Source organism: Mercenaria mercenaria, chromosome 5 (assembly GCF_021730395.1).
Source record: "Mercenaria mercenaria strain notata chromosome 5, MADL_Memer_1, whole genome shotgun sequence".
Classification (NCBI taxonomy): Eukaryota; Metazoa; Mollusca; class Bivalvia; order Venerida; family Veneridae; genus Mercenaria; species Mercenaria mercenaria.
The window spans coordinates 1240044-1257321 of record NC_069365.1 but is presented as its reverse complement, the minus strand read 5'-3'; the positions used below and the strand labels follow the sequence as shown (position 1 = coordinate 1257321).

Genomic DNA, 17278 nt, shown 5'->3' with positions numbered 1-17278 from the left:
CTGTATGAAAGTTGGTCTGAATGTTCATCTTGATGATATCTAGGTCAGGTTCGAAACTGGGTCACGTGCGGTCAAAAACTTGGTCAGTAGGTCAAAAAATAGAGAAACCTTGTGACCTCTCTAGAGGCCATATACTTCATGAGATCTTCATGAAAATTGGTCAGAATGTTTACCTTGATGATATCTAGGTCAAATTCGAAAGTGGGTCTCATGCCTTCGAAAACTAGGTCAGTAGGTCAAATAATAGAAAAACCTTGTGACCTCTCTAGAGGCCATATTTTTCATGGGATCTGTATGAAAGTTGGTCTGAGTGTTCATCTTGATGATATCTAGATCAAGTTTGAAAGTGGGTCACGTGCCTTCAAAAACTAGGTCAGTAGGTCAAATAATAGAAAAACCTTGTGACCTCTCTTGAGGCCATATTTTTCATGGGATCTGTATGAAAGTTGGTCTGAATGTTCATCTTGATGATATCTAGGTCAGGTTCGAAACAGGGTCATGTGCGATCAAAAACTAGGTCAGTAGGTCTAAAAATAGAAAAATCTTGTGACCTCTCTAGAGGTCATACTTTTGAATGGATCTCCATAAAAATTGGTCAGAATTTTCATCTTGATGATATCTAGGTCAGATTTGAAAGTGGGTCACGTGCCATCAAAAAGTAGGTCGGTAGGTCAAATAATGAAAAAACGTTGTGACCTCTCTAGAGGCCATACTTTTCATGAGATCTGTATGAAAGTTGGTCTGAATGTTTACCTTGATGATATATAGGTCAGGTTTGAAACTGGGTCAACTGCGATCAAAAACTAGGTCAGTAGGCCTTGAAATAGAAAAACCTTATGACCTCTCTAGAGGCCATACCCTTGAATGGATCTTCATGAAAATTGGTCAGAATGTTCACCTTGATGATATCTAGGTCAAGTTTGAAACTGGGTCATGTGCCTTAAAAAACTAGGTCAGTAGGTCAAATAATAAAAAAATCTTGTGACCTCTCTAGAGGCCATACTTTTCATGGGATCTGTATGAAAGTTTGTCTGAGTGTTCATCTTGATGATATCTAGGTCAAATTTGAAACTGGGTCAACTGCAGTCAAAAACTAGGTCAGTAGGTCTAAAATTAGAAAAATCTTTTGACCTCTCTAGAGGCCATATTTTTCATGGATCTTCATGAAAATTGATCTGAATGTTCACCTTGATGATATCTAGGTCAGTTTCGAAACTGGTCACGTGTGTCAAAAACTAGCCATAGGTATAACAAATAGAAAAACATTGTGACCTCTCTAGAGGCCATATTTTTCATGAGATCTTCATGAAAATTAGTGAGAATGTTCACCTTGATGATATCTAGTTAAAGTTCAAAACAGGGTCACGTACCTTCAAAAACTAGGTCAATAGGTCAGATAATAGAAAAACCTTGTGACCTCTCTAGAGACCGTATTTTTCAATGGATCTTCATGAAAATTGGTCAGAATTTTTATCTTGATAATATCTAGGTCAAGTTCAAAAGTGGGTCACATGAGCTCAAAAACTAGGTCACTATGTCAAATAATAGAAAAAACGACGTCATACTCAAAACTGGGTCCTGTGGGAAGAGGTGATCTATTCAGGACCATCATGGTCCTCTTGTTTTAGGTTATACCCCATTAAGACTGCAAACATTTGAATGATTTCCCCTTATTTGTGACAAATGTACCAGTGGGGGGCACACCCTGTGTCCTACAGACACATTCTAGTTACAATTTATATAGATTTATATAGGGAAAAATTTTGGAAGTCTTCTTGTTCAAAACCACAGAGCCTAGGGCTTTGATATTTGGTATGAAGCATCATCTAGTGGTCCTCTACCAAGATAATTCAAATTATATCCCTTGGGTCAAATATGGCCCAGCCCCGGGGTCACATGGTTATATAGACTTATGTAGGGAAAAGCTTTGAAAAACCTTGTCCAAAACCACAGGGCCTAGGGCTTGGATATTTTGCGTGTGACATCATCTAGTGGTCTTTTACTAAGATTGTTCAAATTATCCCCCTAGGGTCAAATATGGCCCTGCCCTGGGGGTCACATGGTTTATATAGACTTATATAGGGAAAAACTTTGAAAATCTTCTTGTCGAAACCACAAAGCCTAGGGCTTTGATATTTGTTATGTAGCATCATCTAGTGGTTCTCTACCAAGTTTGTTCAAATTATCCCCCTAGGGTCAAATATGGCCCCGCCCCCGGGGGTCACATGGTTCATATAGACATATATAGGGAAAAGCTTTTAAAATCTTCTTGTCAATAACCTACAACATTCAAATTTGGACCAAATGTATAGTTTTGAGTGGCAAGATGAACTTTGACATGAGTTGACCTTGATTTTGACCTAGTGACCTACTTTCACATTTCTGTAGCCTTCAGATTTGGACCACATGCATAGTTTTGTGCACTGGAAAAAACTTTGACCTTGACATTGACCTAGTGACCTACTTTCACATTTATGAAGGTACAGGCTTCAAATTTGGACCACATGCATAGTTTTGTGTTCCGAAATGAAATTTGACCTTGATTTTGACCTTGTGACCTACTTTCACATTTCTCAAGCTACAGCCTTCAAATTTGGACCACATGCATAGTTTTGTGTACCGAAAAAAACTTTGACCTTGACATTGATCTAGTGACCTACTTTCACATTTTTGAAGGTACAGGCTTCAAATTTGGACCACATGCATAGTTTTGTGTTCCGAAATGAAATTTGACCTTGATTTTGACCTAGTTACCTACTTTCACATTTCTCAAGTTACAGCCCTCAAATTTGGACCGCATGCATAGTTTTGTGTACTGAAATGAATTTTGATCTTGATATTGAACTAGTGACCTACTTTCACATTTCTAAAGCTACAGGCTTCAAATTTGAAGCACATGCATAGTTTTATATACCAAAATGAACTTTGACCTTGAAATTGATCTTGTGACCTACTTTCACATTTCTCAAGCTACAACTTTCAAATTTGGACCACATGCATGGGCCACATGCACAGTGATGTGTACTGAAATGAAATTTGACCTTGAGCTGGTCTTGAAACTTGGAATAATCAAAAATGGCTCAGTGGTGGGTGCCAAGATCACTCTGTGATCTCTTGTTTGGCAGATTCCTTTTTTTGCTCACTTACAATAAAAATGTTTTGAATTACTTCGCTTTTATGTTACTATAAATAGCTTATTTAGAAAATTGCCTGTGGTACAACATGGATGGTACCTCCAATTTTAAAGTGTATTTTGACATACGTGTACCTGGTAAAGATTTTTTGTGGACTTTGATTTTTTTTATGCCCCCGAAGGGAGGCATATAGTTTTTGAACCGTCTGTCTGTCAGTCTGTCTGTAATTTTCGTGTCCGGTCCATATCTTTGTCATCGATGGATGGATTTTCAAATAACTTGGCATGAATGTGTACCACAGTAAGACGACTTGTTGCCCGCAAGACCCAGGTACGTAGCTCAAAGGTCAAGGTCACACTTAGACGTTAAAGGTCATTTTTCATGATAGTGCATTCGTGTCCGGTCCATATCTTTGTCATCCATGGATGGATTTTCAAATAACTTGGCATGAATGTGTACCACAGTATGACGACCTGTCGCGCGCAAGACCCAGGTCCGTAGCTCAAAGGTCAAGGTCATATTTAGATGTTAAAGGTCATTTTTCATGATAGTGCATTCGTGTCCGGTCCATATCTTTGTCATCCATGGATGGATTTTCAAATAACTTGGCATGAATGTGTACCACAGTAAGACGACATGTCGCATGCAAGACCCAGGTCCGTAGCTCAAAGGTCAAGGTCACACTTAGACGTTACAGGTCATATTTCGTGATAGTGCATTGATGGGCGTGTCCGATCCATATCTTTGTCATTCATGCACGGATTTTAAAATTATTGGGCATGAATGTGTACCACAGTAAGATGACGTGTCGCGCGCAAGACCCAGGTCCGTAGGTCAAAGGTCCTAAACTCTAACATCGGCCAAAACTATTCATTCAAAGTGCCATCGGGGGCATGTGTCATCCTATGGAGACAGCTCTTGTTTTTAATTTCTTCCCTTTGTTGTTCCTGTCCTTTGGGCATGAACAGTCAAGTTATTTAAATTTTGCTCCCATCTTCTGATGTAACCCTTCGGGCGTATATTGCCCCATTTGGCTGAGTTCTTGTTAATAATTGTGAGAGAATTAGTTTTTTATGACATTCACAGTGCTGTCAGTTCCAACAAACACAAATGATATTCTCTATGACTTGATTTGTAAATTCAGTGTCATAAAAAGTGTCAAGTTGAAACCACAAAGTTGAATTTAACCAACTTAACATAAAAGTATGTGGTTAAGATTTTATTTTCAGATTCAGAACAAGATGACTACAATAATGGTGTTATATTTTACCTGAGAGATGGAGAGGTTGTTGGTGTGGTCCTGTGGAACCTGGCTGGCTTTATGGGAGATCCGTCACGTCTTGATATAGCACGACAGGTATGAGCAGTTTTGTGCTGACAGTGCTGACTTTGTGATTGGTTTATGTTTTATTTAACCCTTACCCGGCTGGTAGCACGTTATTTTGCCTTTGCGGCCGGTGTAGATCAGGGAGGTGCAGGCTGATCATGGTTTATGTTGTTCGCTATTCAGTCAGTAAATATTCAGTACACCACTTTAAATAATAAGTGATGTTGCCCAAATTGAGTGATGGACCAGTCCATTTTAGAAATTTAGCAGGGTAATGTTTAGTGCTATGAGTTATGTAGCTGTACGTTGTTATCAGAACTAACATGTTCTTTGCCATTTTGTAGCAACTTCCAAGGGTTGAGAGAAAGAGAAAAACAGCATTGTTTCAGTAAGGTGATGGGTATTGCTTTTTAGGTAGATGGAAGTTTCTTACTAGATGTAATCAGACTAAATATGAGTTTGTTTCAAGATATTAGTTGTTGTTTATTGTGCAGTAATTGCAGGGATCTTAGTAAAAGAATGTGAGTGTAAAACCAGAATTTCTTCTAGCCTTTTGTTGCAGACCATCTCTTAACACACATTCTTCCGTGATGTATACATATGTGCAGATGTTTCTATTTTTCTTTTTTAGGTGATAGCTGATGGAGCTAAAGGAAAAGACTTAACAGAAGTTGCAAAATTATTTAATGTTTATGCAAATTGATAGAAAGTGTATCTATGTGACATTGCATTAAGTTCTGTGTGAATTTGAGGGTCCAAGTTCCAGTTGTCAGAATTCAGAACATTTATACATATATTACATATGTATATCTGTAAAGTTAGAGAGTATATATTGTTAGAGATAAGCACTTTGTGTGGATGAAGTATTCTGGTACAGAAACATTACATGCAGGTCATTTTGTATGTTGAAATGTTAGCCGTGTAGTTAGATGGCATTAAAAATGAAACCACTGCAGTTTACTTACTAGTTATGTCATGCATCCTAGAACTTAAACGGTTTCCTGGAAAGTGGCCTCTGCGGCCAAGTCGATAAGGCCACTGACTTAGAGTCACTTCCCCTCCACTGATTTTGGTTTCAGCTTCACCAGGGGCATTGGAATTTGTTCATGTGAGGAATCCATCAGCTGGCTTACAGAAGGTTGGTGGTTCTACCCAGGTGGCGGCCTGTGATGAAAAAATGCATGGAGGGGCATTGCGGGATCATCCTCCACATCAAAACTTGACCTATAATTGTATCCTACAACATAAAATTCATCAAAAAAACTCCCCAAGAGCAAGAAAGAGTAGTAGTTAGACCAAGCCTGCAAAACCAGAAGCACTGTTCTTAATCTTACAGAAGTTATTATGTTTGAAGTTGGGCATCTGTAACATCAGAATTATTTGTGAAGTTCAAGAGAACAGTGTAGTACAGAATTCAGGAGCTGACTATTGCTTCATGACCTGTTGGTGTTGAAAGTGGATTAAAATCTCATTCTAGCATAATACTGCTGTAATTGTACCCCCCGACAACAAAGTTGTAAGGGGGGGTATACTGGTTTCAGGTTGTCTGTCTGTCTGGCCGTCTGTCCGTAGACGCAATCTTGTGCGCACCATCTCTCCTTATGCCCTTGACAGAATTTAATGAAACTTCACACAAGTGATCAGTACCAACAGTAGTTGTGCATGGGGCACGTTAGGTTCTTTTAGAAAAAAAATTTGTAGAGTTATGGGACTTTGTTTTTTTGTTACTATACTATATACATAGACACAATCTTGTGCGCACCATCTCTTCTCATCCCCTTGACACAATTTAATGAAACTTCACACAAGTGATCAGTACCAACAGTAGTTGTGCATGGGGCATGTTAGGTTCTTTCAGAAAAAAAATTTGCAGAGTTATGGGACTTTGTTTTTTTGTTACTATACTATATACATAGACACAATCTTGTGCGCACTATCTCTCCTCATCCCCTTGACACAATTTAATGAAACTTCACACAAGTGATCAGTAACAACAGTAGTTGTGCATGGGGCATGTTAGGTTCTTTCAGCGACAAAATTGCAGAGTTATGGGACTTTGTTTCTTGTTAACATACTATGTACATCTTGTGCGTGCCTAATCTACCAAACCCTTACACACAATTTAATGAAACTTCACACAAGTGATCAGTACCAACCCTAGTTGTGCATGCTGCATGTTACATTCTTTTAGATAAATATTCTGCATAGTTATGGGACTTTGTTTTTTGTTACTATACTGTATACATACAGTCTATATACATACAGTCCACATAATTATGCAATCTTGTGTGCGTCAAATTGCAATGTACTGTGTCAGTGCATGTGGGGGGTACATTCATCACCTTTAGTGATAGCTCTAGTTGTTTCAGGTGGTGTTTTAACACAAGTGTATACGTGTTTACAGAGAGATTCCCAGACCGTGCCCTTTTTAACAGATCTTTTTACATATTTAGCTCCATGGCAAAGACTAATTAAAACATATTAAGGCCACATCATAGATAATTGAAATAGAAATGATGTCAGCATGACAACATTTTTTGGGTGATGGATTTTGTCAGTCTGTGTGTCTGTCTGTCCATGCAACTCCTCTGACACCAGTGGAGGATTTACACCTAACTTCTTATAAGAAATTGTGTTCCATTTCAGTGGAGTGATGGCCCTTGATTTCTTAAGGTTTTTGAAGTTTTGACCACTTCTGTAATATACTGTGTGAGATGTCTACTAAAGCTTACTGGAGTTATTTGTGCAAAGCCTAATTATGCATATTTTTGACATGTTCCGACTCAGTGGTTTTTATGGCCCTTAATAATTGCAGTTTACTTTGTCTGCAGCTGCTCCAACACCACTAGGAGGAATTACATATCTGATTTGGTTCAGTGAATTTAGTGGTGTTATGGCCCTTGATTTGCCAACTTTAACATATTTTGGCAACTTCTATACATTATTTGGCCGATTTCCACCAAACCTTATAGGAATTATCATTGCTAAGCCTAGTTATGCTTATCATCAGTATTCTCAAGTGCAGTTATTAGCTCGACTATTCAAAGAATAGCAAGTCCCATAACTCTGATATGCATTTTGGTCAAATTATGTCCCCTTTTGAACTTAAAACTCTTTTGATATTTAACATTTTGGGTAATATTTCCCTGCTTCTGGACAATATTTTGAATAGTCGAGCTAGGCTGTCTAACGGACAGCTCTTGTTTTTGCAATGGCCCTTGATTTGTCACATTTTAGGAAGTTTACACTACTCAATGTATACTACTGGACACTACTCATTGTATACTACTGGACTGAGTTTCACTGATCATCACAAGTGATTAGTGTGAAAGTTAGATGTGCCTATCAAGGGCATCTTCAGGTTTAATGTTTTTCAGCAGAGTTATGTCCCTTTTTTGTAAAAATCTTCGATGTCTGTTCTTCTCCAATACCACTGGTTAGAATTCCACCAAACTTCACAGCAGTAACCACTGTAAAGTCGAGTTATGTATGTCGTTCAGTGATTTTCTCTGGAAATACAACCTTTTATTTATAGCATTTTATATTTTCTGTTGTGAAGTTATGGAACGCATACATCCCTAGTTTATAAGCTTTGTATACATTTTATGCTAGAATACTATTAGCATTAACAGATGTTCATTGTATGTTATAATATCTGCACAGTCCTTCGAGATATGTAGGAACCCTGGCCCTACCAGGCTGTGCACCAACAGATCCCCTGGGATTTTGCAGAATTATACTGCCTTATCCCTGCAATACACTGATAACTGTCCTTATCTTAGCTGTATTCTATATTTAGTCATGTGCTAAAAACTTCACCTTGTAGTGATGCCTCTTTAAACACAATTACAATAAATAAGTCATGTCATAAGAGTCGTAAAGAGTTTTATAAAGTATGTTTAAACATAAAAACTGTTTACATCCTTGGCAAGATAGAGATTGTATTCCTTGGCCCAATTACATTTATATATTATTTATCAAGTTAGAGGCTTTTTAGCTCACCTGAGCCAAAGGCTCAAGGTGAGCTTTTTTGTCCGCTTGATGTCCTTCCTGTATCGTGTCAACAATTTCTAAAAAAATCTTCTTCTTCAAAACCATTAGAACAGATTTACACTAAACTTCACAGAAATGATCCTTGGGTTCCCCCCTCCCCCCACCGTTTAAAAATTGCCTAAAGAATTGAAATCCATGCAAAACTTTGGTTGCCATGGCAACCGAAAGGAAAATCTTTAAAAACCTTCTTGTCAGAAACTGTTAGCCGGATTTCAAAAATATTTTGTAGAAATGATCTCTAGGTGATCCTTTACCAAATTGTCTATGCCTTTCTATAACTTGGTAAAAAAACATGGCCACTAGGGGGCGGGGCTTATTTTCCCTATATTGTTTTATTGTAACTTTCAAAAATTTTCTTCTCTGAAACCCAAAGACCTAGAGCTTAAGTATTTGGTATGTTGCATTGTCTAGTGGACTTCGATAAAGACTGTTCAAGTTATTATCCCAGGGCTAATATTTGCCCCACCCTGTGGTCCCTTGAATTTACATGAGATCTATAGGAAAAAACTAAAAAAAATGTTCTTCTTTTAAACTGAGAGGCACACAGCTTAGATATTTTACATATATTGCATTGTGTAGTGATCCTTTATTAAGATTGTTCAAATCATGACCCAGGGTCCATTTAAAGCCCTGCCCTGTGGTCACTTTGTTTTTATACGAGTTATATAGGAAAAAATACTTCAAACCATATCTGATCATATTTTGCTGTTTAATTATAATTACCTGATGAACCCAAGTAATTAGGGTCACTTGACTGACCTTGACCTACTGACCTACTTTCTTGTTTTTAGCTCACCTGAGCAATGCTCAGATGAGTTATTGTGATCGCTCGATGTCTGTCGTCTGTCAACAATTAGCTACTGTATGCGATATAGACTGTATTTTTCAACTGATCTTCATAAAATTTGGTCAGAATGACTACCTTCATAAAATCTAGGCCAAGTTCGAAAATAGTTCATCTGGGGTCAAAAAGTAGGTCACTAGGTCAAATCAAAGAAAAACCTTGTGTATGCGATAGAGGTTGTATTTTTCAATTGATCTTCATGAAATTTGGTCAGAAAAATTACCTTGATGAAATCTAGGTCGGGTTTGAATATGGATCATCTCGGGTCAAAAACTAGGTCACTAGGTCAAATCAAAGAAACACCTTGTGTATGCGATAGAGGCTGTATTTTTCAATTGATCTTCATGAAATTTGGTCAGAATGATTGCCTTGATGAAATCTAGGTCAAGTTCGAATATGGGTCATCTGGGTCAAAGTAGGTCACTAGGTCAAATAAAAAAACAACCTTGTGTATGCAATAGAACTGTAATTTTCAATTGATCTTCATAAAATTTGGTCAGAATGATTGCCTTGATGAAATCTAGGTCGAGTTTGAATATGGATCATCTGGGGTTAAAAACTAGGTCACTAGGTCAAATCAAAGAAAAACCTTGTGTATGCGATTGAGGCTGTATTTTTCAATTGATCTTCATGAAATTTGGTCAGAATGATTGCCTTGACGAAATATAGGTCAGATTTTAATGTGGGTTATCTGGGGTCAAAAACTAGGTCACTAGGTCGTATCAAAGAAAATACTTGTTTAAAATCAAGGGACCACATTTTTGGTCCAATCCTAATGAAAATTGGCCAGAATTTTTGTTTCCATGAAATCACTAGGTCATACATGTTTACATTGTTATGGTGTGTTTCTGAGGTGAGCGAGCTAGGGCCATCTTGGCCCTCTTGTTTTAAGATACTGACCTTCTTTCTTAGTATTTTAGCATCAGTTTGACATTTGAAACATGCTCACACAACTGGGAAAGGATTTCAATGCTGTTTATATTTGACTTTCTTACCTGATCTCTTACACTTGTTCGTGAAGCTCAATTTACTCAGGTGAGGGATCCAGGGTCATCATGACCCTCTTGTTTTACAGATATGTAGTCTTTTGATTAATGCTTATGAAAAAATATATTTTAAAATAAGTTTTGGTTTGGTTAAGTGAGATTATTTAGCATAATTAAGGTAGACTATAGAGAATTTCCTTTAGTGACTCTATCCTGTATGGGTCTAAAAGTGAATCTTGGAGACTAGCTAAATTCTGCTGACGGCAGGTTTTGAGCTAACTTCACATTTACCAGATTGTGGCTGCTAATCATGTCCTTTTAAAGAATATGTAAGATGAATGAACCATATCTGTGCTTTCCCTTTCAAAATTGTCATTGTGCAAAAACAAATTCTGCATTTTATGCCCCAATCACTTGTTCATAATTAATTTTTATGCCTATTTTCTTTAAACTTGAGATTTTGTCATGGAATTGTCCACCATGCAAAAGTGTTACAGCCACGGCTTTCAAACTTTACAGAATGTCAAAATACCACTTAAGGAAGATCCCAACTTTTTTTCTGGTCAGTAGGTCTCTGGTCGAATTTACAGGGACAGACAAAACTGCTGTTTTATTTTTCCTGACTTACTTTAACAACTACAACTTTCAGTCTTTACATAATGTACAACTAGAGAAATGTCTCTATTTTTTTTAGTTACATATAAATTTTTTGTATGTGATTCGTTTCACCAGGTTTCTACTTTGGCATTTTCATTTATATCCGGGCTGGACAGGTTTGTGCAAAAATGATTTTTTTTTTAAATATGTGGCGGTATCCTCATCAAAATTTCGTATTTTCTTTTGATTAAATGTTATAGCAAAGGCGTTTAGATATCAGGCGATAAACCAGTATTATTTAAGCAGGTATTTCAGTGTGTATGATATGACTTAAAGCTAAGTTCCTTATTTTTGTATCCGGTAATCCGGTTTCGCTTTCGAAAGTTTACAACATACATGTATTACATGCACTGCATTGGATGTTTTTAAAAGAATATTTCATAAATGTAAGGATTCTCTTAAAACTAACTTTCTTTCAATCGTTATTCTAACGACATAAAGCATTGGAGGTGTGTAGTTAGATTTATTACAAAACATCGACAAGACCTGACCCTATGCCGAAAGACAATTTATACTGTATATAGTTGACACTTTAAAGATCTTATTTTGCTCGTCAGAGTTTAAAAATGGTTCTACGACTTTTTCTTAGGCGACCTTAATATCATTACGATTCTTCAAAAAACATCACCGCCATAGCTAAATATAGAAAAATCTTCAAACAAGATGTCCGGTTTGAAAATAATTTCATAGAAATATTGCTTGAGTGACCCGGTCTCGAGATTGGTCCAGATGGCCAAAGAACATGACCTCTAGGTAAATTTTCTCTATGTGTGTTTAACGCGATTTTTTAAAATCTTATAGTCAGAAACTGACGGTATGCACACAGGAATGTTCTTTGGTGACCCTCTTCAAATTAAATCTATTTGTAATAAAACATGGCTTCCAGAGGGCATCCATGGTCACATTTACCTTTATGATTTATCAAAAACATGGCCTCCAAAGCAAAATATAAAAACATCTCCAAGCGATATCTCTTGACTTCGGATCATGTGCCCCTCATCTCTATCGATGACATAATGGGCACCTTGGGTCGTCCTCTATCACGAAAGTCTTTAAATGACGTGTAGTTGTGTCGGTGTGACGTTACACCCAGCAAGAATCTGAACTTGCAGATCAGTTTTCAAAGTAATTTCGCAGATATGTTGCATGGATGACTCCCTACCAAAAGTGTTACCTGTCTGAACTCGGATGAGCGTTCTGGGATCATCTTGTACAGACGATCAAGTTGAAACAAGAAATATCTTTAAAAATGATGGTCGGCGAATTGTAATAAGGAAAGAAGTTTATAAATTTTCATCTAACATTCATCTTTCATCTAACATTTTTCAAATTGCAAAACTAAACACCGCACTTTAACAATTTAAATGGTTCTCTTTTAATTTTTCGCAAAGGTTTCGTAGGGTTGCAATTTTGTTTCGTTTATCCTTAGACGAATAATTACAGCAGTAGTTCGATGAAGATTCATAAAGTGGTTCATGAGAAGAGGTCATTAAACGTGTTTATATTTTTAGCTAAATTGGTCCCTATCCCCATTTGTAACAAAATAGCAGGAGACCTTACGATATTGTTACACATCGAGTTTGATAAAAATCCATTACATTTTAGTGGTTAATGCGAAGAAAGGCATATCTACTTTTAGCTATATTGGTCCCTAATAGGGCCCAAGTTCCTATATAAATAAATTTGGAAGAGGACCTTATAATGATGCTCCAGACCAAGTATGACAAAGATCCACCAAGCTGTTCATGAGACGCTGTATAAAGGCATTTCTAGTTTTAGCTCTAGCAGCCCCTAAAAGGGGTCAAATGTCCCAGCTGAACAAAGTTGGCTGCGGGCCTAATAAAGATGCTACAAATCAAGTTTGATTAGAATACATGAGAAAAAATCAATTAAAGGATTTTTTTATTTATTATTTTTATTTATTTCTAAAATAGGCCAACTGATCCCGCTTTAACAAATGCATATTCACTATTCGTGAATCTTTGGACAATGACGTCACACCTATAAAAAGTGAAGGTCAAGCAAAACATACAATTGTTATTATTTCAATATTTCTGTTTCATAAGCAAATTTTGACCGCATAAGCAAAGTTTGACCGTAGTTATATCACATATATAAACTGTATGCAACGTACCTTCATTTCAGTGTAAAATGAGATTCAGTCATTATATAGCATATATATAATTTAACAGATTTCAACTGAGTTCAATACTTGCATACAATACTAAAAAAAATATTCATATATAACAAATCAGTTAAATAATTTGTAACAAATATATCAAAGCAAACAAGTACTCATTTTAATATGCAAACTGAATAAGTCACAAAAGCAAGAAACCTTTTCATATACAGACGACAATTGTAACAAGGGAAATCTTTCAAAAAGCACTTCTCTACATAAAAGACTCTTATCACACCCTTATTCATGTGATACGCAGACCGTATTCAGCTCTTTCTTTAATATGATATATGTTGGTATTTGAACAGGTTTTTATCATATTTATTAAACTTACTTATTATTTTGAGATATATCAATATTCTTGCTAAATATACTGAGCCAAAGTTGGCTTTATAACTGTGAGCAGCGTCGTTTAGGATAAACGCCTTGTCTACATTTCACTCAGCGTAGCACAGTCAACAGAGTGAAAGAAATTGACACTCTCGTCCAATCAGGCAGAGTGTTACATAAATCTTCCGTTTTGATAAATTTTCTATAATGCGTTATCAAGTAGTTTGATTGGCAAACTGAAGTCACGTGGCATAGGAAAACGAAAACGAATTTAGACGGCGTCGCCGAAAAACTAAATCGAAATTGAAAGAACTGGTTAAATAACACGACAATAAAGTAATAAAATGGTTATTGAATAAGTGACTGGTTAAGAACCAAAATACTGCTTATCATTGTTTAATAGAAACAAACAGCTGGTCGTAAAACTGTAATGAAGTGTACTCCATCTTCATTTGGTTTTCAACACTGTAGTTTGTCTTGCTAACATAAGACTCTTGAAACTTAACTTCATTAAGTGCTATCAGCCCACTGCTGCTGTAATTTATGCTCGTTTATGATGAAACCTTAAATAGCTGTAAGGATTGTTGAGAGAATTTTAACCGGAACCAAGAGATTGGATAAAAATCATTTCATTTCAATTTGTGACGTAGTGGCCTGCACCTGAAGTTTTCTTTAAAACACAACACCATTATGACAGTTTTAACATTTTTATTTCCTTCGAATACTTATAAATGTTCAGATATAATCAATATTAAATTAGCCTTTTAATATAATTCTGTTTACATCTCTATTAACACAATTACTTAATTATAAAAGTATTTCAGCCTAGCTTTTAGCAATACTTATTGAGTTTCAGCTCATGAGTGCGGGACTATGTCCCTAGCCCGTCTCCTGGGCTGTTCCCTCACCATATCAAAGAGTATATTGAGTTTATATAGGATTACATGTATACAGGAAACACACAGCAGACACATTATTTTACTTCCCGCTCGATTAAGGATACGTAGAAAAGAATTCACTGATGTGTACATGTTCATACCCTCAAGCTACTGAAGATTTGAAAGTTTTGTCTGACTTTGTTAATTCATGAAATGTAAAGTTTTGTATGATTTTACCAAGCCATTTCACTACAAATTGGCTCTTACAAAAAATGGTTTACCTTCATGAATGGTCATTTATTGCATGAATCCAATAGAGCAAGTCGAACTCCCAAATCAAAATCTTTTTGGATCTAAGAAATTTCAGTCCACAGAAGCTATGATAAAGAAACAGCACAAGGTACTTTAGTTATTCTGTGCAAACATGCAACATCATGACAACTGCATATCTTTAAGTGTTTATCCTCATTTGATTTTTTTTCCTGTCAATTTTAAAGGCATTTCCGGTTATTTTGATAACACGCATTGGGGATTACTTGGTTGCGTCAATCATAAAAAACCTATTCCATTCCTATTGATTAAAAAGGACAAACTGTTTAATAAAGTAAAATGCAATTCAGACACAATTCAGGAGTCTCATACATATTTTACACAGGTGTATATTGTTAAACAGAGACAATATCCCGGCGTTGAAAAATACATAAAGTCATGTTATGTATTTGTGGCAGGAATGACTTTTTCTAGCCTTATCTTACACATGTATCCTAATATTATACCGTTTAAAATAACAATTAAAGTTTGTTGTATAGCTAGCAGTCGGTATTCTGAACCTTGTCATAGTCTTAATATTATTGAAACACTGTTAAGTTAAATAAGCTTGTGCACTTTCAAATGTAATTTTGCTTATAACTTTATTATAGATATTAGTGCATTTTGCTAATTACAGTATCCGTTCTACTTAAATTTATAAAACCTTATTTTGGGTAATAGGTTTACAGTATCATGTACTTGCTATACTTATGATATTGAAATCACTCGGGTGTAACTTTAGCATACTGTCATGTAAGGGTTGATACAAATGTTTACATAAGCTTGACCATTCTTTATGTATTGTTATGCTACAGGTAATAATTTCACTTTTATGAATTTATTGAACACTCCATATGTACTGCAATTTTTCTGCATGGGTTTTTCATGCGTTTTATCAATGCGAGGGTATATAAGCCCTGATTTTGGCAGTCTCTGTGCTAGTGTTCACCGACTCTCGAAAGGTAACTTCTACCTTTAGTCAGAGCCTAGTCATTTCCCCCCTTACTGTCTTTGGGTATATTTTTTCCTTTTGGACCGGGATCTAAATTTAAAGACAAAATTATTTAAAATTACGTTAGCTTCGTTAGGTGTAGGACTTTAATTTCTGTAGGTTGTAATTATGGCTTAGTTGTTTTGAATATTGTGAACTGAAAATGTATAAACTGTCCCTGATGTATTTTGGCTATGATGTTAAACGAGCCATGTGAAAATAATAAATGTAAAGACCTGATACCCTCTAGACCAAGATAGTGCTTGGAGCAGGTACATCATAATACTGAAAATAAATCCACAGACATATTCTCAGTGACGATCTTACAAAAAGTCATTCTGTCAACACTCAGTCGTGATTCACCTCTGGTTTATATGACCAATTTTGGCACTTGCTCGAGAACAAGTTTGTACACGTACGAGTTACATATCCTACTATTTTCATTGTTAATGATAAATGGCTTTAATCCTAAATCAAACAGTCTGAGAGATTTTATTCTGTATTTAGTAATGTGTTGAAAACTTGACGTTGTAAAGATATCTTTTAAAGAAACTGATTAATAATATATTGCAATAAATAAGTCGTGTCATAGTATCATAAATATTTACTGAAGTATACTTAATTCGACTATTTTTGGTTTGAGGCTTAAAATGGAGATGGCATTCATCGATACAATTGCCTTTTTTATTTAGGATTAGGGACTTTTTCTTTGTGATTAGAATGAGGAAGTTTGGTTCCTGATTTATAATGTTAGGGGCATTTCGTTTACGTAAGGACAAGTCAGTTTGGTTTTGTTCGTATAAGTAATATTTACATGTATGTTGATGCATATTGTGTAGAGTGACTGAGTGATTCTTTCCTGCAATGGCCTAAATAGAAAATAATGCCGCGGAAACTTTACTACATTTCAAAATCTGTTGGTAGAATAAAAGACTGAAAATGGAAAGTGTTGCGACCTGTGCTGTCAGTAGGTTGACTCGATTGATATAGCTACTGTATGGGCGGCGGTTACCGCCAAAATTACTACTGACTATCCTGATCACGTCATCGGTACACCGAAATGCACCAGGTATTTCGGCATGTCCTGCAGGTTTAACGAATTGATGCGCGCAAAACCAGTCCGACTGAAATGAGTACAAATCGGATGAAACTGATCGCCAGCGTTGATTGACAGGTTCCAACCGCACTAATTGGTCTAAATTTTGTCATGTGTATATATAGGATAAATTTTCTGTTTCAGCCTTCTGGTACGTTTAATTACTTTTTTGATGATGAAATAAACTGAAATAGAATTAGTCTACCTTTGTATTCGGTCATCGATAAAATCAGTCAAGTTGACTTTGTAATGCTTTCTTTAAATACACTTGTAAGGATTTAGTTTAAAACCAGTGCTTTTTTCTCCTTTATTCTGCATAGTCATTTTCAAAGTTTAATCGTGTAAATGATTGTGTCCGCCATGTTGTTACGTCATGTTCTTTTTCACTCCCCTAAAAATATGGAGAGTAAGATTTATCGCATGTATTAAGTTCACGGTGTTATTTTCGCTTAGGCCTACCCGGCGGGACTCTAGTATTTTCAAACCAAATAGGC

The 17278-nt window shown here is 36.1% G+C and overlaps 1 protein-coding gene across 1 annotated transcript in view; it reads left to right on the top strand.

Moving 5' to 3' along the window:
- The window catches only part of LOC123556295 (apoptosis-inducing factor 1, mitochondrial-like), a 54726-nt gene extending 49314 nt beyond the window's left edge, over positions 1-5412 (top strand). The window contains exons 17-18 of the mRNA XM_053543150.1: positions 4364-4491; positions 5093-5412. Coding sequence (XP_053399125.1) covers positions 4364-4491; positions 5093-5164 — 200 coding nt within the window. The 3' untranslated portion in view covers positions 5165-5412. The remainder of the gene's footprint in view (positions 1-4363; positions 4492-5092) is intronic.
- The last annotated feature ends 11866 nt before the right edge of the window (positions 5413-17278 follow it).